Source organism: Heliangelus exortis, chromosome 3, assembly GCF_036169615.1.
Source record: "Heliangelus exortis chromosome 3, bHelExo1.hap1, whole genome shotgun sequence".
Lineage (NCBI taxonomy): Eukaryota > Metazoa > Chordata > Aves > Apodiformes > Trochilidae > Heliangelus > Heliangelus exortis.
Window position 1 is genome coordinate 112232252 of NC_092424.1, and position 23125 is coordinate 112255376.

The following is a 23125-nucleotide window of genomic DNA, read 5'->3' on the forward strand; positions in this document are numbered from 1 at the left end:
GGCTTCCACCACCTCTCTGGGCAACCTGTGCCAGGGTCTCACCACCCTCATGGGGAAGAACTTCTTCCTAACTTCCAATCTAAACCTCCCCTCCTCTAGTTTGAATCCATTCCCCCATGTCCTATCACTCCCTGACAGCCTAAAAAATCCCTCCCCAGCTTTCCTGTAGCCTCTTCAGTTACTAAAGGAAAGGACAGGTTTCCTTTGAGCTTGGAGACTGGAATAAACACAGATCAGCTGAGGAGCAAGGAGGATGGGGAAGCTGATTTCTCTGGCATGAAGTGTCATGAATGAGGCAGGCAGGACTTGAGAAATGGATTTACAGGCCTGAAGAGTTATCTAATGCCCATTTTCAGTCACTCCAAGCCTGCAACAAGATCTGCTGGGTGGTTACAGGAGATACTCCTGGAGCTGTCTGGGGCCTTTGTGAGCAAAAAACCTGAGCTGGTGAGCAGGAAATAAGGTTAGGCTGGATGGCCTCGAAGGTCTCTTCCAGCCAAAGATAGTCTGTTATTCTGTGAAATAGGAAAACAAGGGATGGAGTTGAGTGCCATGGAGAGCTATCTAAAAGCTGTGGATCTGTGTCTTTGGGGCCTCATCATCTGCCCCTCAAAAATGGCTTTATGGGCTTTGCTGCCCAGAACTGGCACATCTAGGCAGGCCTCTACAGGCTTTCCCTGAATAAATCACACCCCAATGACACGTGTTCATCAGATTTAGTGATTAAGACAGCCTCCAAAATAGGACACATAGGACACACCAGTCAGGCTCATGCCCACACATCCCACAGCAAGCAGCAAGTTAAATGGGTGGGACCAATCCATCCCCACCTGGAGCTGTTTGCTCTGGGATACCCCATAGAACACACATAACCCCTGAGTTCACAGCATCATAAAATGGTTTGGGCTGGAAAGGACCTTAAAGACCATCAAGATCCAACCCCATTCCATGGTCAGGGACACCTCCCCCAGCCCAGGTTGCTCCAAGCCCCATCCAACCTGGGCTGAGACACTGCCATGGATGGGGCATCAACAACCTCCCAAGGCAACCTATCCCATATCCCTGAAGGATAATCCCTGCATTCCCTATGTCCTTTAGTCTCAGTTGAGAACTCCATCAATAAAACAAAAATGAATTTTGCCTTTTTCTGGCTGTCCTGTTATTGTTCTGGCTGTCCAGGCACTGGGGCAGAGGCTGCCTGACCACATCAGCACAGCACCTGCCATCAGGAGCTCTGCTCTTGGGGTGGGCTCCACGATTTAATGAAGTGCAAAGAATTAATCACAGGAATATTTATGTTACAGTGTGGCCAACATGAATTCTACTCCTCCATACTGTCATCCACAACAATACAGATTTTAAAAGCCCTGGCATTTAATTAGCAGGCTGCAGCCTTCTATAATATTTGATTTTTTTTTTTTTTTAGATCTATCCTGATACATATTTGAGCCATGGAACACAATGCAGACAATTTTTATTTTTTTTCTTTTTTATTAATTGTATTTTGGGAAATGAAATATATTTCTTTTTTTTGTATTTATACACTTTTTGGAGCTGTCAAGAAGAAGTATCACATTACAATTTTTACTTTTTCTTCCTAAAATTGTTTCAGAAAATAGGCACTACAGGTCATATTACACGGTGCTGTGAAAGTGGAATTGCGAGAGAATTACTGAGCTTAGGAATTCACCATTCTCAGAGACATCAAATTACAGGGTTGTGATAGTTAAGATGAGCCCATCCATGTCTCCAAAAGTCACAACTCTTGGAGACAAAAATGAACAAATGGAGAAAAAATGAACAAATTCCTTAGCCCAGGAAAACCCATGCAGAGATCAGCAATGCAAAGCAGTCAGCAGGTGCAGCCCCCCACCCCCCTATTTCATCCTTTTAACAGCATTTCAAGCCAAACTTTTAGAAGATTCTTTTCTCCCCAAATGCCAACAAGAAAACCCAGAGAGCTGCAAAGAGCAAGAAGCTACATTGGACCAGAGGCAATTTCTGCTTCTAGTTTGATTCTTGATGTCATTGTCTGGGAAATAGCTCAGATTATGGAAGACCACTCCAGCAGGTTCCTAAATTTTGATGCAGGGAGTACTGTGACACCTCTAAGAGTTGAGGGGTCCTTTTTCTCACCCCCTAAACCACAGTAGAGGTGGTGGTGGAAGCACAGGTTATTTCTTGATCCCAATAGGACAGGAAAGCCCCGTGCCCCCAAGGCCACAGTATCCACCAGGGTTCTTACTCAGGTACTGCTGATGATAATCTTCAGCATAATAAAACTCTGGAGCCTCCCGGATTTCTGTTGTGATGGTACCAAACCCACCTTCTGTCAATACCTGTCAAGAAACACGATGGAAAACCATTAGTGGGTTGTTCTTTCTTTCAGACATCTCTCAGAGCTTGGACCACATTTGTGGCTGTCCTGGTTTGGGTCAGGATAAAAGTGATTTTCTGTCTTGTACTTCTGCTTCCAGCTCAGTCTCTTGTCAGGAGCTGCACTTGCTGAAATGAACAGCAAGTTTCTCAGGCAGTGGCTGCTGCTGGGACTGATCCCACTCCATGGTTATAGTTACAGCTGGAGAATGGGCTGCAGAACCAAGGAACTGCTCAGCTCTGAGCAACATTTTGCCTTCCAGAAGGAGAAAAGGAGTAAAAAGGTCCCACCTGGAACCCTCCCTTAGGAAGGAAGGGACAAGAGAAATGACCAGAATTGGCCAAACAGAGGATTCCATCCCATACACCTCATACTCAGGAGAAATAAGAGGGATCACCAGGGTCAAACCCCTTCCTGCTTCCCCTTCTTCCCCTCTCCCTGTTTGTTTTGGCATCCTGGGAGGATTCCATCCCTTCCTCTGCCTGTGCTCCTGATCCATGCCAGCCTGAATCTGTGTGTTCCTGCCTCCAGCTCCCAACTGCTGCTGACCCCAGGATTCCAGCTTGGACTTTCCCAGGGCTGCCCTGCAGCCTCAGTGGGGATGGGAGAGTTATTGGGGGAAAGGGGGGAGGAACATGGGATCCATTTCCCTGTATATTTGTATAGATTTAGTAATTTTTTTCCTTTTTATCATTCCTGTTCCATTAAAGCTGTGTAGCTTAGTTTCTAACCCATAAGTTTCTCTCCCTTATTTTCTCTCCTTTCTTTATCAGGGAGGGGAGGGGGATTAATAGAGAGCATCTGTTATTTGGTTTAATTGCCAGGCCAGTGTTAAACCCTGACAGTGGCACATCCCTGAAAAGTCCTTTCTCCTTGCTCTCAGGTGATTTTGCCAGGAGACATCTCAGGCACCACGTGAGAAGAGGAGGCTGTGTGAGGAGGTTGGGCACCCTCCAGTTTTAATGGCTCATTTCTTTCCTTTGCTCTGGCCACACATTTGTCCTTCACCCTGGATTAACCCCATCAAGCAGGGATGTGCCACCAAGAAATGTGGAAAATAAACTTGGATCAGAGCTCATTTGGATCCAGCCTGGTGTCCTGCAGTGTCCCAAAGCTTCACCTGGCAGGTGCCTTCGTGGTCCACCAAGAATCCTGCTCAGACCAAGATGAATTCCTGGGTGGAATTTTAGCCCCACAAATGGTATAGAGAATTAAGGGCATTTGGGTTCTTTGCACAGAGGGGCTGCAAACTCGTTCTTCAAATAGAACAGTTTCATCAGGACCAGGAAGGTATTTTTAAGGCAAATTATTGCTCATTTCTGAAAGCTTTGACAATATGTGGACCAGGAGCAATAATCATCTGAGGAAAAAGAAGAAGGAATGTGGGTGGGGATTTAAAATTGGACTTAACTTTCTTTCTGATATCCCCTTACTGAATTGGAAGCTCTTGAATGGTTTCTGACAGAGAAAATTTCTCTTTAATACAATTTTCCATTACATTTTTCCTACTGAATTTTCCTTTTCTAAGGAAAGTGGTGATCACCAACATCTTGAGTCAGTTCTTGTCTCAGAGAAGACATAACCTGTGGTCAGTGAAGTCCATGATAACCTAATCAGCACTTAAAATTCCTAATAAGCATTTTAATTGGTGTCAGACTACACTTACAAAGTATACTTTAAAAGAACAGGATGTAGATAAACCTGCAATCAGTCAGACCTGAGATCCACTGTAAGAATGAAGGGTCAGCATTTAAGATTACCAGGTAAATATGTGTTGTCTCACCATACTAATAAAAAAACCTAATAAAAAGAAATCATCACACAGAATCACAGAAAAAAAAAACCAAAAAAAAACACCAAAAAACAAAAAAAACCCTACAAAACACCAGAGCTTTTATACCTGTTTTAAATCATGAAGTCCAACTTCTTCAACCATCATATATCAAATGACAGCCACCTTAATCCCAGCAATCATTTGTTTCTGAACGACTTTAGGAGATGGAGATCCTCCAGCTGTCTCCAGGAGGCCATTCTAATATTTACCATTTGTTAAAGAGTTTTTCCTGAAGCTTCCTCCTTAAGCTCACAACTCCCACTTGAACTCAACTCCCTGTTGTGGTTGTGCTCATCATGGATTGGGAAAGGAAATCATCCCCTTCCTCTTTCCAATAATGTTCTACAGACCTGGTGGCTGGACAGAAAGATGACATGTAATGGAACTAATCGCTCCTCCCAGTGTTAATTAATCCTTAAGGTGATTAATTAATCCTTAATTAATCCTAGGTGATTATTTGGGATGAAAAAAAAGGCTTTGAATTCCCAGCCACAAGGTTTTCCAGGTTCTACCTCAACACTGACCGACCACAACCTGCTGGACTTTGTAGGGAATTAGTCTGATTTATTCTGGCAACGTTTCAGGGATCATCATTTTAAAGCTCATCCAGTTCCAACCCCCCTGCTTGCCCAGGGCCACCTTCCACCAAACCAGGTTGCTCGAGGGGGCAGCCACAACTTCCTTGGGCAACCTGTTCCAGTTGTATTCAGTTTTCAGTCAGGAATGAAGTAATAAGATGATTGACACAAAATCTGTGACTGACTTGTCTGGGGAGCCTCTGGGTTGCCAGCCCTACATCTAAATTCTCAGCTGGTTAATTCATTGTATTTGAACACAGCAGGACAGCAAGGCCAGTTTGAAAGGAATCTGCCTTTTTTTCCCCAACAAAAATCACCAAAGAGCTTTTTTTCATCTTTGGGACAGCTTTTGTCCCAAGGGAATCAGATTATTTACCTGTCCAAGAAGATAAAAAATGTGAATGTCAGCACCAACCAACCCAGAGAGGTGACAACACAACAGCTTTTAGAAAGCAGTATTTCACTTCCTTTCTAACCTTCCCAGCAAAGAAAAAAAAACACTTTTAAAATCATCTTCACCCCAGAAAGATGGCACAAACTCTGTCATCATGGGTATTAGTCATTTACTCACTGCTGTAAATGCCTTTAAAATTGGTTTCGCCCCCTTCAGCTGAGTCATGAGGATGCTGCTGGAGGGATGGATATTTTTCTGCTGTGCAAAACAATATTCATTACAGACTCCTACCTGGGACTTTTCCATCATCAGCCTAATTTTGTCAGTTAGAAAATCCATTCTGTTCAATACGGTACCACAAGAGGGCATAAACATCATTTATCCCTTTCAGCATTCCTAACAGTCTATTAAAAAGGCTGCGTGCTGAATAAAGCAGAAGCCCAAGACAACTCATTATATTACACTTGGGTCATTAGCAAAAGACACCAGCACTGTTGTCAGAACCAGCAGGAACCTCAGGCTCTGATGCTCTGCCAAACACTACCTTGAGTGTTTTGATCTGCAAAGGGGAAAATATTTTCCTGACGGTGTCGAGGCGAAGATCAAAACATCACTGGGAAAGATGAGGAAGTTCAGGATGTGCTGGCTCCAGCAGGTGTAAATCAGCCCACCCTTGACTGATTTCTTGCTGTCGAGCCAGATATAACTGGATGATGATCTCGTTCTGGCAGACTTTGGGTCCTCGCTGTCTCAAAATTCCTGAGCTATCCGACTTTTCCCCCGTTGCAGCCAAAAGGGCTGCTGCAGCCTCAGCATGCAGATGTGGGAAGGACCAAGGTAAGGAGAGAGGAGTTAACCCTTGGGAGCTTTTACTCAGTGTAGGAAAGTTTTAAGGCACCATTTGATCTTCTTCTTGTCAATATTCTACTGCACTTCAAAGACAATTCATCCACTCATTCATTCAAGGGATTTCTGTGGCTTTTGTCATAAGAGAGATCATAGCAGAAGATCACATTGTTCTTTTTTATCTGATTTTTATCTTTTTTATCTGATCCAGCCCCAAAGCCCTGCTAGGTTCTCCTGGTGTGAAGTCAAACCAAAGCAGAAAGCAAACCTCACCCAGCTGTAGAAGACCGAGGGGACAAGTTCAACCCAAGCATCAGGAGAGGTGCTGGAGGAACAACTTCAGTGCCAGGTTAGATGGAGTTTGAGCAACTGGGTCCAGTGGGAGGTGTTCCTGCCCATGGCAGGGGTACAGAACTAGATGATCTTTAATGTCCCTTTCCAGCCCAAACCATTCTATGGTTCTGTGTTGGAGACAGTGCTCAGAACATCACCATAACCTCATTTAAACACCCTGTACCTCCAGTATGTTAAAGATTGCTTGACGAGGTTCCTCTTTTATTATAGCCCATGGAAGCATTTTTTCTCTTGTTGTTTGCTTTAAATTCATTGCCTGCCCCTGCCATTACATCCTCTGCTGCAAAAAAAAATCATAGGTTCATGGCATGGTTTGGGTTGGAAGGGACCTTAAAGCTCATCCAGTTCCAACCCCCTGCATGCTCAGGGACACCTCCCCCAGCCCAGGGTGCTCCAAGCCCCATCCAACCTGGGCTGAGACACTGCCAGGGATGGGGCAGCCACAGCTTCTCCGGGAAACCTGGGCCAGGATCTCACCACCCTTAAATTAAAGACTTTCTTCCTCATGTCTAAATACATTTAGAGTGAATAATTCCTTACTCACTCTTTCCACGCCATCCTGGTTCTCCTCCTCTGCCTTAATCCTGCTCATTCATTTCTTCAGCAAGCTTCCCAGTCTTAGACTCTCCACTTCATCACTCAGGTCAGCCTCCTCACCCTTTTCTGCATCTTTTCTAGTTCTGTTTTCCTGCTGCATCGAGGTGGGGTGAGTGGAGCTGCATTCTCTTTGAGATCACCACGGATTTACTCAGCGGTGCACTTACATTTTCTCTTTTCTTCCCCATTATTTTCCCAGCAATTCTTAGCATTCCATTTGCCTTTCTGACCTCTGCTGAGCACCCAGCAGACACTTTTCAAAGAACCATCTGCAGTGATGCCAGGGCCTCTGTCATGGGCTAATTTCAACCCTGTCATTGTGCCTGCACTCCACTATTATCAACATGGAATTGCAGCAGCTATTTTATTGCCCAGAAGCTTGATATTGTCAGATTCCTCTCCAACTTTCTGTGGCCCTGTCTGCTTTTGCTTACCTGGAATAACTCAGCAGATTTTACCATGTCACTATCATCTCTTCCCCTTTTTCCATCTCTTTTATGAGTCTATTCAACTGCCCAGTTTCCCCAGACAGGTAACTGGTAATCTCCCTTCATTGCAAAAACTTTCCAGTTATTTGTACTTTTTATTTCCTATCTCTGACCAGTTATTCATTCAGAAGGGAAGCTTTCATCTTATTCCACAGCTCCTTTCTCCCTTTCATACACCTCTTCAAATAAAATATGTTATGTGTGAAAACCACCAGTTTTCTCTGCTCAAGTCACATCAACTCTGAAACACTGGTATTTCAAGAGACCTAAATTATCTACAATTCTTCTGGATCATCTTGGAGATATCTTAAGTCCTCACCTTTCATTCCTTCAGTCCCAAGGCCAATTTAAATCCCAGCAAGTGACTCCCAGTTTAAGCTGCACTGCTCTGCCACTGCTTGATTCACTGATTTGCTCTGAGTCTCTTTTGCTGGAGCTTGAAACTGAGACAGCTCCTCAAAATCAAAACCATGGGGCAGCCCCTAAATTCCTGGGAACATAGACATGAGGAATTATGTGGTTTTCTGCTATGGTGTTGCCTATGTCAAGTCCTGCACGGGCAGATCAAGCTTTCCTCTTTTGCTACTGCCCAGGGAAGCATTATTTCTCCTCCTTTGCTTTAAATTCATTGCCTGCCCATGCCATTATATCTTCTGCTGCAAAAATGAAAAAAAAAAAAATAAAAATCATAGATTCATAGAACGGTTTGGGTTGGAAGGAACCTTAAAGCTCATCCAGTTCCAACCCCCCTGGTTTTTTTTCTCTCCTAAAATGCTGAACTGTCCTAAGGAAAGTAAGTATATTAGTGAATTACTGAACTGGAGCAACTACTGTGCATGCAGATTTGCATTTATAGTTGGCTTTGGGCAGCACATAGTGTCAAGAAGCAATTTTCCTCTTGGTGGGGCCAAGAGTGGAGGTCTGCACTGGGGCATTGCCTACAGAATTCCTCTTGCAGTAGGGATATTGGGCCAGCAAACACCTGGTGCCATACAGATGACCACGACATACACAGCACCAGGAACAAAGACCACTCTCAGGGGAGACATTATTTTGGACTCATAAGCTTGGAACCACAAGAGGTTGCATCAAATCAAACCCTACTTTTTTTTTTTTTTTTTTTTTTTTTTTTCCATTGGAACCACACCAGTTGGTTATTCAAGTGTCCACCACATCACCCAGAGCTACCAGCTCCACCTCCACTGAGGAAGGAGCCTCCATAGCATACAAGTGCTCTTAAAAAGATTTTAAGAGATGTCCAAGTTCTTTAAAGATCTCTTTTACTGATTAGAGTATCATCCTTGGGGCTTTTTAACTTGAAGGCCATCCAGTGGGTCACTGGGATGCAGCAAAGTCTGCATGTTAAGAGAATGGGGTTGTTCCACTGGCAGCCAAGTTGTTTGGGCTAGAAAAGACCTTTAAGATCATCAAGTCCAAGCATTAACCCAGCACTGCCAAGTCCATCACCAAACCATGTCCCTCAGCATCTCTGGGTGATTGGGTTCAGGTCATCACACCTACAAATAATTCAGTGTAGTTATGTGAGGTGATGTGAAATGCTGTCCTCAACAGCAGAGATTACCCAGTAGAATAAACCAAACCAGTAAAACCACAGAAGGTTCTTCTTCATTTACTCCCAAGCAGCTGCATTTAGCACACAGTACACCCAATATATCAAAATATTTAATCATTTGATGTTACAGAAGTGCAACAACATATTCAAGGTGTTTGGCTCCTTGTTTATATTCAGATGGAATCAAAGAATCATAAAATATCAGGTTGGAAGGGACCTCAAGGATCATCTGGTCCAAGCCTTCTAATATTGTTGCTGTGAGATGTCTCAGCACCCTGTTGAGCTGAGGGAGGGAGATTACCAGTTACCTGTCTGGGGAAACTGGGCAGTTGAATAGACTCATAAAAGAGATGGAAAAAGGGGAAGAGATGATAGTGACATGGTAAAATCTGCTGAGTTATTCCAGGTAAGCAAAAGCAGACAGGGCCACAGCTACTTAAAAGTAGCTAAAACTTGCAAAAGTGCCTTAAGAATTTGTATTTAACTGTTCCAGAAAAGCATCTGTACCTCCAAATACCTAAAAGAACAGACTGGAAGCCACTGACATGCTGATAAGCTGGGCTGAAAATGTTTACAGAAGGGGTTGAACTCAACTATAAACTTGCCCAAAAAAAAAAAGCTTTGAAATTGGTTTTGTTAAAGGAAACCACTTAATTTTCTGAGCAGAGGCATTAGCAAAGCAGCAGAGCATTAATTGGTTTCCAGCATTTTGTGGCTTTTAATAAAAACAGCATCATCCTGTGCTTGAATCAGCTCACAGCCCATACTCAGCCCACTGCAACATCCATTCATCTCATGGCTCAGCAAGTTACACCAAGATACTGATTTTTTAATGGCTCCACTAAAATCACTGATGTTGAAAACGTGTGATCCTCTTGTATCTTGACACCTGTGGCACCTTGTGCTGCTGTGGCATCTTTCATCCTTGATGTAGAGTTGTGAGGCAGCTGAGTGCTGCAGAGGGAAGCACCAATTTATAGACTCCTAGAAAGGTTTGGGTTGGAAGGGACCTTAAAGCTCATCCAGTTCCAACCCCCTGCATGGGCAGGGACACCTCCCACAGCCCAGGGTGCTCCAAGCCCCATCCAACCTGGGCTGAGACACTGCCAGGGATGGGGCAGCCACAGTTCCATGAGCTTCTGCCTGCACCTGGGAAGCCAATGAGGGTTCACAGAGTCAGAAACTCATGGAACAGTTTGGTTTGGAAAAGACTTGTAAAGGTCATTTAGTCCACCCCCTCTGCCAGGTGCAGGGATTTAATTGGAAAAAGGTTGCTCAGAGCTCTGTACAACCTGACCTTCTACACTGCCAGGGATGGGGTAGCCACAAATTCCTCAGGCAACCTGTTCCAGGGTCTCACCACCTTCAAATTCAAGAATTTCTTCCTCATGTCCAACCTCAATCTCCCCTCTTCCAGTTTTAACCCATTTCCCTTGTCCCCTCCCTACCCCCCCGTGTCCAAAGCCCTCCCCCAGCTTTCTTGGAGCCCCTTCAGATATTGGGAGGTTGCTCTGAGCTCACCTGGGAGCCTCCTCTTCTCCAGGCTGAACAACCCCAATCCCTCAGCCTGGCTTCCCAGGGAGGTGCTCAGCCCTCTGAACATTTGAGTGGCTCTGCTCTGGACACCTTCCAGGAGCTCTGTGTCCTTCTGCTGTTGGGGACTCCAGACACCTGGACACACAACTCCAGGTGGGGTCTCAGCAGAGCAGAGCAGAGGAGATATAAAATCTCTAGGGCTTCCCTTTTATGATATTGGCTACTCAAAATTTCAGACCATCAGCAGCAATACTGGCATTCAACTCTGTTGAATTCCAAAAATCCCTGAGACTTAAAGGACTGACACTTCTGCAGGGTGGGGGTACACAAACCTGAGATACATGATTACTGTGATACTTTAAACTGGAATAAAAATTAACCAACTTTGCCAAGTTTGTGGATTAGTTGCTGGCAGGCTTGGGGGCAGAAATTCAGCAAGAGCTGCTCATTTGTACTGAGGAGCAGCCACGTCCTACTTTGGTCCAAAGGAACCAACAAAATTAGTAGTGTAAGGCCTCAATAATGCACAATTTGAAAAGAATGCTTTATTTTCTCCTCCGTTTTCTAGGTGTCATGTAGATAAACCTCTTCTTTTCTGGAAGGCAGCCTGCTCTGCAGTATAACATTTCAATCATACATTATTTTAAACATTTTCCTTTGTGCTGTCTCCAGTTGGCTGGAGCACCTCACTGCTGAACACTCCACTGTAATTCCAGTGAATATTAAAATTCAGTTTGCTGGGCTGGGCCCAGTCTTCTCCTTGCCACTTACTGATGTTGGCTTTTCCAAGCTGATTTGTGCCAGTGACCTCTACAAAGCCCTGGGGACGAGCTGCAATCATGGCTAGTTGCTAAAATCCACATTTGCAGCCATGTAGGTGACCTCCTTTGGGGACTCATGTTTACTCACAGCAAGCCAGAGAGGAAGATGGATGCTGCCAAAGAACATGAGGGAGCAGTGGCTGGGAAGTGCTGAAATCCAACCCCAGCTACCAAACTGGGCAGTGAGCATGGACTGGGACCAGATAGCCACATTCTCCTCTTCCCAGTTACCCCTCTGCACAGTGGATTTGATGATATCACAGAAACATCAGAGAATCCCAGAATGGTTTGGGATGGAAGGGACCTTAAAGCTCATCCAGTTCCAACCCCCCTGCATGGGCAGGGACACCTCCCCCAGCCCAGGGTGCTCCAAGCCCCATCCAACCTGGGCTGAGACACTGCCAGGGATGGGGCAGCCACAAATTCCTTGGGCAACCTGTCCCAGTGTCTCACCACCCTCAAATTAAAGAATTTCTCCCTAATGTCCAACCTAAATCTCCCCTCTTCAAGTTTTAAACCAGCCCAGCTTTCCTGTAGCCCCTTCAGGTCCTGGAGGGCCAATAAAAGGTCTCTCTGGAGCCTTCTTCAGGGTGAACAACCCCAATCTCTCAGTCTGTCTCCATAGCAGAGATCCTCCAGCCCTCAGATCATCTTTGGGGCCTCCTCTGGACTCGTTCCAATAGCTCCATGCCCATCCATTGATGTCTTTGAGAGATGGTGCAAGAATTGATCCACTCATGTTTAGCACAGGCTTTGGAGTGCTCCGTAATTAGCTGATGCTTACACAGGGTTTTGGAGTGCTATATAATTTCTAAGTATTATTAAGATCCTCTCAGGGAACCCATCTGGGCTCAGAACTCACTTTGCAGCCTGCCTCTTGCAACCAGGGCAAGACTGAAACCCATAAGGATCAAATTCCGATGATCACCGATCCAGTGCTGAGATTCTGATTGCACAAAGGAGGTCAATTTTTCACCATGAGGCCAATCAGACACTGGAATGGTCTCCCAGGGGAAGTGGTGGATTCCCCCACCTTGGAAAGTTTGAAGTCTCAGCTTGATGGGGTGCTGAGACATCTGAGATAAACTCTTGTATTACCTGGGAAGCTGGAGCAGATGATCCTTGAGGCACCTTTTCCATCCTGACCTGGTTCTGATCCTATGAAGTGACCCTGATAGAAATTCCTCATCCTCAGTGTGGATCTAAGAGCAGAAATGGGGAAACCCCTCGACTTGACAGCTTTCTTTGGTCTTTGCTGGCATGGAAAACAAGCTGCTTTGTGACTACATTCCAGATCTGAAGACATAAGCATCCTGGGGGGACTACATAACCTGGTCAAAGAGGAGAAATGCTGGAATTGTTCATACAACTCTATTCTTCCAGCACAGGAGAGATGCAGATAAGAAGGAAAAAGAATAGAAACTTAAGAAAATGGTGGTGTAAAATCCAAGCTGAAGAATCTTGACTCTCATCAAGAAAACTCCCAAATTGACTCTGTCAGAGCTTTTGCCCATTGACAAATCCCCCCCCCCCCCCAGACACTGGAGCTCCTCATCAGAACCAAATAAACTGAACCTTGCTGGAGCTTCAGAAGCCTTAGGGGAAAGCTGTGTGTATTTATAGTCTGCCCATTGGTTTGAAGCTCTGCTTTCTCTGAAATGCTTTTCTCTTAAATACTCAGCTTGAAGGAGGCTGTTTGGCCACTCGTTCCTGCCAGAGGGGAAGGAATTGCTGGGCTTGGATATAAATCAGACCTGCCAAGGTAAATCAGTGTTGGCCAATAGCCTGGCTGTTAACATGTCTGATGCCCCAAGTGGTGATGCTCAGAGGGGCCAGGAAGGCTCAGGAGCACAGTTAGTCTGCTATTTCCTACTATTTTACATCTAAGTGTCCTTCCTCATGGCCCACAACAATCAGCTGTGCCAGCTGAAGTCACAGATTTGGACAGATTTCTTTGCACTTTCTAGCAACAGGAAAAAAATGAACACTGAATTTGCCCTAAATTGTATTAAACAGGACTGACACTGAAGGGAAATCTGAAATTCAATTTTTTTTTTTTTTTTTTTCCTGTTGGATACTGATCCTGTGAGCACACAGAGAGAGCAATTCATATCCTGCTCCCCATCATATCAATCTAATTCTGGAATCAAAGCTTTTGCCCCAGATACTGACTCGTATAACAGGATCAACTTGACCTCCAGCCTTTACAAGTCTGACCTTCAGAACAGAGCTTCCTGAACACCCATCCTGTCTTCTCCTGAGGGAAGAAAGATAAAAGTGAAGAATGGCACCGGGGGGCATTTAGGAGGTATAGGAAGATAACATTAGCAAAGATAAAAGACATCTTGCTCAACTAGCATCTGGGAACTAATTAGGTGTTGAAGGAGCCATTGGGAGAGATGGAAATTCTGTTTGTCTGGCCAATTTTAAGGCAGCCAAACAGCCCTTTACTGTACATCCTGCGTGGATAATTTATGATGGCTGAGAAAAGACATGCCCTGTTCTGACTTCCAGTGTTCTAAAGCTAAAAATCTATTCTGTGGCTGGAGACAGCAGGCTGTTCCTCACTAATCACTCAGCCATTACCCTCATCTTCCTGAAATGAAAAATGGCCACGTCCAAAATGTGACGGGGCCACTGATAACAACCCCTCTACAGAGCACTGAAGCTTAAAACAGAAGCTTCCAATCCATTGCAGACCAGAACTGGCATCTCCACATGCTCCTGAGCCACTCTGAGAAGTTAGCTCAGGTCCAAAAGCAGTGGAAAGGTAAAACCAAGCAAATCCATCCTGCCTGTGAGCAGAAGAAAACCACTCCACCTATAAATACCATGCTGACAAGGCTTTGCCACTTCCATTAGCTCAGTTTTCTCCCTGAATGATGCTTCATGGCAAAGCACAGACTGAGCTGTGCCATACAAGGCACTCCCTTGTCTGTGCCTCCTTTGCAAGAAATGGAAGTCACTCTAATTATTTTTCATTCAGAGGAGTTGCAATGCAGAAGTAAAAACATTCAGTTCACCTACTTAATGTAGAGAGCTGAGTTGCATTGCTATCGTCACTGGAATTTTTCTTTTATTTTTGTCACTCTTTGCAGGGAGTTGTAGAGGGTCAGAAGGTCTCCCCTCAGCCTCCTTTGTTCCAGGCTGAACACCCCCAGGTCCCTCAGATGCTCCTTGGCAGACTTGTGCTCCAGAACCTTCCCCAGCTTTGTTGCCCTTCTCTGAACACACTCCAACCCCTCACAGAATCACAGAATGGAAGGGACTGGAAGGATATCAGGGAGTCCAAGCTCCCTGTCACAGCAGGGTCACCTACAGGAGGTCACAGGGACACATCCAGAGGGGCTTTTGAATGTTTCCAGGGAAGGAGACTCCAAAACCTCCCTGGGCAGCCTGGGCCAGGGCTCCCTCACCCTCACAGTGAAAAAGTTTTTCCTTACATTTACATGGCACCTCCTATGCTCCAGCTTTTACCCATTGCCTCTTGTCCTATCATTGGGCATCACTGGCTGCATCCTACTGGCTGCATCCTCCTGGCTCTCTCCCTTTACATATTTATGAACATTACTGAGGTTGTTCCTCAGTCTCCTCCAAGCTGCAGAGCCCCAGCTCCCTCAGCCTTTCCTCACCAGGAGATGTTCCACTCCCTCCATCCTCTTGCTTGCTCTGTGCTGGTCTCTCTCCAGCAGTTCCCTGTCCTTCTGGAACTGAGGGGCCCAGAACTGGACACAATATTCCAGATGTGGCCTCACCAGGGCAGAGCAGGGGGGGAGGAGAACCTCTCTCAACCTCCTAACCACAACCCCTCAATGTCCTTCTCGTAGTGAGGGACCCAAAACTGAAGACAAGATTTGATGGATGGGCTCATCAGAAATCTCTGATGCTGAAACACAGATTAAGGGTGACAAAGGAGGATGAAGGTTGCTGCTTGGCCCTGGGAAAGGAAAAAACCCAACACCATTTCATTTCACTGGTGAGGCCACAGCTTGAGTCCTGTGTCCAGTTCTGGGCCCCTCAGCTCAGGAAGGAGCTTGAGGTGCTGGAGCAGGTCCAGAGAAGAGCAAGGAGGCTGTGAAGGGATCCAGCACAAGTGCTGTGAGGAAGGGCTGAGGGAGCTGGGGGTGTTGAGGCTGGAGAAGAGGAGGCTCAGGGGAGACCTCATCACTCTCTCCAACTCCCTGAAAGGAGGTTGGAGCCAGGGGGGGTTGGGCTCTTTTCCCAGGCAACTCTCAGCAAGACAAGAGGGCACAAGAGGTCTCAAGTTGTGCCAGGGGAGGTTTAGGTTGGACATTAGAAAGAATTTCTTTCTGGAGAGGGTGCTCAGGCATTGGAATGGGCTGCCCAGGGAAGGGGTGGATTCTCCATCCCTGGAGCTATTTCCAAAGAGCCTGGATGTGGCACTCAGTGCCATGGGCTGGGAACCACGGGGGGAGTGGATCAAGGGTTGGACTTGATGAGCTCTGAGGTCCCTTCCAACCCAGCCAATTCTGTGATTCTATGATTCTATGATTTTTACTACACATATAGGACAGGGCTGTGCACAACACACCACTGCAAAGGGTTTCAAGCTGCCTGAGTTGTCTGGCTTTGCCTTTTCCATGGAGATAAGCACAGAATGGGAGGAGTAAAGAGCTTCCTCCTCCTGGGATCAGCAACCAGAGAGGAGATGGATTCAGCACCATTCACAGCCTGACCCTCTTCATGTCAAATGAAACACAAATTTGAGGTCCTTTCCCAGGATGACAAAGGCAGGAGGGGACTTCTTGTGGCAGATGTCAAGGACCAGTGCAGCTGAAGCTTTGTGAAATTTCCAACTAAAATTCCCACTCTGGTTTGCAAGGGAAACCATCCCATTCTGCACTAAAACGTGTTCTGAGACACGTTGCATTTCCAACCTGGGTCTTTCTGACCTTTCTGTCTGACCAACTGAGTTCATGAAATAATTTATTTTTTTTTTTCATCTATGTAACAGGTGATGGACAGGTTGGTCACATTAAACAAATTTGTATCCCTCAGGATGACAATTTTTTTTTTTGTTACCAAATATGTGCATCATTACTAATAAAATTCTATTAGAAATGGTTACTAAAGAATATAATTTTAGCCCATTCCAAGGACTGAAAATTCAAGAGAAAACGAACAGAGCACATTTTAATCAGAAGATAAGTAGTTTTCCAGCTACTATAAATAGAAAAAGCTGGAAGAACACATCCGACAAGCAGAAGAAAGTGTGAGGAGGGTAAAATTCCACAGTGTTTTGGCTTTGGACTTCAGAAGGTAGTGAGTATGAGATAGTGTGAAATACAAAGAAGCCTTTGTTGTTTACATCTGAAGTTTAAAAGTGGCACAAGTGTGAATAAACAAAGGATGTTCCATAAAACACTGCAGCAGTGATGCACAGGCTCCGTTTGAGTTCCAGAAACAGACTGTAAATAGAGGCATCGCCTTCTTGTTTAAAAAGAGAAGGAGGTAAACTTTAAAGCTTGCCTTCCAGAAAATCTCATTTACCCAGATGTTTAGCTTTTTTTGAAAGGCTTTTAAGTGGTAGGAAACACACGAGCTTAATAGGACTAAGATCTGGATCATTTAGCATTTGCTTTCAGGTTGGTTAAGCTCCTTACTAACGATAACAGCACACGGGCTTTTTGAAACCTGAATTAGTTATTTGTTATCTTTTCTGGAAAAACAGTTTCACTCTCAAGTACTGGGATAATATCAAGCAATTTATTTTTTTGTGCAAACATGAATAAAGCAGACTGTCATGAGAGTCCCACGAAACAAGTGATTATTTTGCAGGAGGATGCACCAGGATGCCATTGGTAAGGAGAAAATCTACAAATACATGAGCCATGGGTTCAGTTATTCAGAATTTGACACTGAGCAGTTGAGTGGCATCAAACGTGGTCCATGCTAGTTGCTGGCATCTGTCCATACCCTTCAGTGCAAAGATCCCCCCATATTTGACAAATAATTGATCAAGTTTGGTGTTAACTCAAAATATTCTAACCTATTCCTACAGCATCGAGGTCGGGTCAACTGCTCATGAAGTTGAAAACCAAAAAATTGTGATAATTTGAATTTGCTGGTTGTGAGATCTTCACTGAAGCCAGAGGATGAAAATACCTTTTGAATAAGCATCCTCAGTTCTTAGAATTTCCATATAGATTGGTTTGGTTTTGCTCCTTTGATGCTGAAACCAACTGAGCTCAGAGTAGAAGGCAGGGCAGGGCTGTCAGCTCCACACTTTAGTTGGAGTCCAGTGAATTCTATTTGCAAGGCAGCTCAGAGATAGGCTCAGGAGGTTGGCAGGGCTGACAAAAGATTGATGGGAACCTCCACCCTTCTGGAATGGCATCTCAAGGCCAGCAGGTGCCTCTCCAGGACACCACAAATGTGACCGTGACACTTGAGCATCAGGCAACAGAATTCAGCTCCAAGGAGTCAACTCGTGTCCCCAGGATGATGGAGGGGGAAACACAAGCTGTCATCTCCTAAATCCAGAGTCATTCACTGCATCACCCTGTGAGGGCCATGTCTAAAGACACATTCCTCTGAAATCAGCTCCACAAAAGCTACCAAGAAAGATGAAACCAGCCCTGAGCTACTGCCAGAGCTGCACCTGATAAAAGGAGACACAATCGATGCAATTTCTCTGATCCAGACCCATCTGCAGACTCCAGGGTGAAGGTTTCAACGTGGACCCTGGAAATCAGGCTTTGTTTTCAGAGTGAGCTGGTTCACCCAAGACAATCTGAAAAGATTTGAGTTATTCTTCAGGAATGAATATCCACTTCTTGTGTGAGTGCCCCTCGAAAGCAGGAGGGCTTCTGCTTACAAACCCCCGGACTGAGCCTCCAGAAATCTGCAAATCCATGGCAAAGAAGCCATACCTTGAGTGCTAACTAGGAAAGCAGAAAAATGACCTGTGCCCTTTGCAAAGCAAGTTCAACAGCCCAAGCTCTCACATATTTATTTAGCACAATTACTTTCCTCCTACACTTTTGAAAAATGGTTACTTGTGCCTGCAGCAAAACTGTTTTACCAGAAGAGGGGAAAAAAGTGCATTTGACCAGGACACCAGCTGCAAAACCAGCATAGTTATTTCTTTCATGCCCTCTGGCAGCTGCCAAAAATGCTGAGAGTACATCAGCATGGAGGGAGGGGTGAAAGGAAAAATCCTTCATAAGGCAACAGGGAGATGCTACAGCTTCAGCTCCTTCACAAACCACCCCTGAATGAGCTTCCCCTGAGCAGCTGGGATTTAACTGCTCCCCAGCATGAGCAAAGGATCACAGAATGGTTTGGGTCAGAAGGGACCTTTAGGATCATCTCATTCCAACCCCCCTGCCATGGTCAGGGACACCTCCCACCAGCCCAGGGTGCTCCAAGCCCCATCCAACCTGGGCTGAGACACTGCCAGGGATGGGGCAGCCACAGCTTCTCTGGGAAATCTGGGTCTCACCACCCTCACAGCCAAGAATTTCTTCCAAATATCTCATGTCAATCTTCCCTCTTGCAGCTTGAGGATGACCTTAAGGACCCCTCATCCCATCCCTCCAGGCCCTTGTCAAAAGTTCCTTCCCCACTTTCCTGGAGCCCTAAAGTGCTCTAAGGTCTCCCTGGAGCCTTCTCCAGGCTCAGCACCCCCAACCCTCCCAGCCTGGTCCCAGAGCAGAGCTGCTCCAGCCTTCCCATCGTGTCTGTGGCCTCTGAATTCTCTCCAACAGCTCCATATCCTTACAGGGACCTAGTGAGGTATCTTCTAACCCCAAGAACCTTTGTTAAGCAACAGAAAGTTTTCACAAGTGACAGTGTTCTGCTTTTTTCACAAGCTACAGTGATTTCTTATTAAAGAGCTGCACCTTAGACTGAAAAAAAAAACCAAACCATAATAAAGGAGATCTCCAGAGGTTTTTAGCTTATCCACCTGCCCCAACCTCTACCTAATCCTTCCTGGTAGACTTTAGATACAAACTGCTTTCACATATGCAATTTGCATCTGTGCAATCACCACAAACAGCCCCCAGGAAGGACTTGGATGTCTGAATGAGATTCCCAGTCAACAAGTGAATTTGTCAGGAAAACACGAGACCATCCCAGACTTCAGGGTCAAATTCCACTCATTGTCTAAGCCTCCCAGCATCCACCCGACGGATTTATGTGGCTGAAAAAGAGATCTGAATTTGGCCATTAGGAAAACAAAACACTGAACTGACTGTGGCTGGAGAGGAAGCAAAGAAAACGCAGGGACTGCACTCCAGATTTCAGTGAGAACCTGGCATGCCCTGCACAGCATCTCCCTGCCAGCTACAGAGCAGCAGCAACTTGGCAGAGGTTTGGGAGCCAGATGTCACCCTCATCTGGTTGCCTTGGCTCAGGCTTTCTGTTTGAAATGAGCAGCAAAACAAGAATGAGGATGGGGTCTTCCTGGTGTTGCTTGCACGGCAAGGAACAGAAGTAGGAAAAGGTCTTTGGGGTGGTGGGGTGCTCCTCTGAAGCTGCCTTTGCTCTGCAAAACTTTTGTTGTATTTCCAGCCCTCACCTGGCAAAATTTGGGAGGTGGGAGCAGAGTTAAGAGGCCAAGAACAAAACGGGATCTGAGGATTTGTTTGACAGCTGTCTCTCTTCCAGTACTGGATACAGAACAAACGAGCTCCCTGCACACTTCCCCAAGGCAGCTTTTGACCACATTTCAGCACTCGGGGTCCTGGGAACGTTTCCTGGTGATAAAATGCTGCACTTTGGATTTCTTTTGTTGAAGTGTATTGCTGTGTCTCCCCTCTGCTGCACATTTGCAGTTGGTTGCTTCATTTAAGGAGAGAGATCATTCATTTTCTGCATTTCTATCATCCTCAACGATGATAAGGAGTAAAATATCAGGGCAGCCCTGTCTAAAACCTGCTGGCTTTCTAGTTTTCCTGGTTATTTAAACTGATACAAACTATTAAAGATGCACTGGTAACTATTCAAGGTGAGGCTTGGCAAGGCTCTGAGCAACCTATGAGTTGGGGGTTGGATCTTTAGAGGTCCCTTCTCACCCAAAATATTCTCTGGACCTGATCTGGCTGAGGGTGTCCCTGCTTACTACAGGAGGGTTGGACTACATCACCTTTCGAGGTCCCTTCCAACCCAAATCATTCCATGATTCTATAAATAGAGGCAAGCAGTCCATGGGGACATATTCCTCCTATTCATGGTCTTTTAGACCCAGCAGAAGAGTCAGACTGATGTGGAAATATTCACCAGGGTTTTGATGTGGCAGCTAAGTCACAAATGCCTTTAGACCCCGGATCCAAAAGAGAGCAGCACAGACCCTTCTCACTGAGACCCAATGGGCCTGACCTTCTGTCAGAAGGAGAATTACTTTTTAAACTGGAAGCCTGAGAGCGTGCCTGCATGTTTGTATACACATCAATATGTGTGATAAGAAGGCTGCTTTGTGGCAAAACCTGCCAACAAACCCTTTTTTTTTCTTTTTTTTTTTTTTTCCGTCGCCATCTGCTAGGAAGAGAGCAAGCACCTGTTAGGAGCAGCTGCTTGAATGCAGAATGTAGGTAAGAGAAAAATCAGCTACATTTTGGAGTTGGCCTGCTGCAGGTAGCACATGGCTCTCCCCAACAAGGATGCCAAGTGGTCCTTTTAAAGCTTGTCCTAATTAGGGAAGTGGCTCGTGTCAGGAAATCTCAAAACTGTTCATTTATGTTAATATAGCAAGTAGAGAGAAAAGATGGGGCTCCTCACCCCCAAAAAACACCCCCCCTTGGGGGGCTCTTCCCTCTCCACTGCTTTTTCCTTTAGTTGAAGCAGGAGCCACCAGGATTTGGAGATATTCTGCATGGCTCTGTGCCTCTCTTGGCATGGCCCACGTTGCTCCAAGGAATCACAGTGTTAGCAACACCCCTCAACTCCTTCCTTCAATCAACAACTGCTTCCCTTTTGCTGCCTCTTGACGTCCATCTCAGTGTGGGCCCTTTGAGGCCTTCAGGAGAAGAAAACGAAGGGGCTGGGTCCAAACTCTTGCTGTGATCAAGGCACCAGCAGATGCCAACCCTGCCAGGCTGTCACTTCTCCAGGGGAAGCAGTGGGGATCCATCCATCTCAACAACTCCAAACGGGCAGGAGAGACACATGAAAAGCTTTCCCAAGCCCTTCCAAGTGCTATATCCAAGCTCACAAAGCAGCGTGGCCTCTCCCACCATGGATGGGCTCAGATCTCTTGCCCTTAATCCCTGCTCCCAGTCTCTGTGTTCCCACTCAAGGAATAAGGTCATCCAGCTCAGCCTTTCCCAATCTTCCATGCATAGACTTTTTCTTTCTAGTTTTCTTCAAGTAGTGAACCCTCAGCCAAGCTTGTCTTGCCAAGCCAGTGTGACACAGCCCCTCACCACCATCTGCACAACCCAGGGTGCAAAAGAGCTTTTTGGTCTTAAAAATGACCAAGCCTGCAAAGGGTTCCTCTATACCACACAGCCCTACATTTGATGAGCATTGGGGGAGCTGATGCAGCACCCTAAGAAGCTCCCAGCTACACCCAGGTGCCAGCAACAGGAGTTCAGGGGCTGGGTTTCCATTGTTCAGGGGAAAATTTGCAACAGGCACCACTATCTGGGAGTCCTTTCAGGATCAAACATCTTCCCTTTTTCATCTTTTCCCTGGTTCCTCCTGTTCTTGAGTCTCCATTTCTTGCCTTCCCAACCCCTTCTTTCCTACCTGCACATCTTCTCATTTGCCCTGTGGCCACCATCTGCACACCCCAGGGTGCAAAAGAGCTTTTTGGTCTTAAAAATGACCAAGCCTGCAAAGGGTTTCTCTATACCACACAGCCCTACATTTGATGAGCATTGGGGGAGGTGATGCAGCACCCTAAGGAGCTCCCAGCTACACCCAGGTGCCAGCAACAGGAGCTCAGGGGCTGGGTTTCCCTTGTTCAGGGGAAAATTTGCAACAGGCACCACTATCTGGGAGTCCTTTCAGGATCAAACATCTTCCCTTTTTCATCTTTTCCCTGGTTCCTCATGTTCTTGAGCCTCCATTTCTTACCTTCCCAACCCCTTCTTTCCTACCTGCCCATCTTCTCATTTGCCCTGTGGCCACCATCTGCACACCCCAGGGTCCAAAAGAGCTTTTTGGTCTTAAAAATGGGACCAAGGTTTCTCTATACCACACAGCCCTACATCTGATAAGCATTGGGGGAGGAGATGCAGCACCCTAAGGAGCTCCCAGCTACACCCAGGTGACAGCAACAGGAGCTCAGGGGCTGGGTTTCCATTGTTCAGGGGAAAATTTGCAACAGGCACCACTATCTGGGAGTCCTTTCAGGATCAAACATCTTCCCTTTTTCATCTTTTCCATGGTTCCTCACGTTCTTGAGCCTCCATTTCTTACCCTCCCAACCCCTTTTTTTCCTGCCTGCCCATCTTCTCATTTGCCCTGTGGCCACCATCTGCACAACCCAGGGTCCAAAAGAGCTTTTTAGTCTTAAAAATGGGACCAAGGTTTCTCTATACCACACAGCCCTACATCTGATAAACATTGGGGGAGCTGATGCAGCACCCTAAGGAGCTCCCAGCTACACCCAGGTGACAGCAACAGGAGTTCAGGGGCTGGGTTTCCATTGTTCAGGGGAAAATTTGCAACAGGCACCACTATCTGGGAGTCCTTTCAGGATCAAACATCTTCCCTTTTTCATCTTTTCCTTGGTTCCTCCTGTTCTTGAGTCTCCAT

At 45.9% G+C, this 23125-nt stretch overlaps 1 protein-coding gene across 2 annotated transcripts in view; it reads right to left on the reverse strand.

The window, feature by feature from the left end:
* Positions 1-1471: 1471 nt before the first annotated feature.
* Positions 1472-23125, reverse strand: part of MSRA (methionine sulfoxide reductase A) — a 354714-nt gene continuing 333060 nt past the window's right edge. For both annotated transcript variants that reach the window (XM_071742207.1, XM_071742209.1), the window contains one exon: positions 1472-2339. In XM_071742207.1, the coding sequence (XP_071598308.1) occupies positions 2175-2339 (165 nt within the window). In that variant the 3' untranslated portion in view covers positions 1472-2174. The remainder of the gene's footprint in view (positions 2340-23125) is intronic.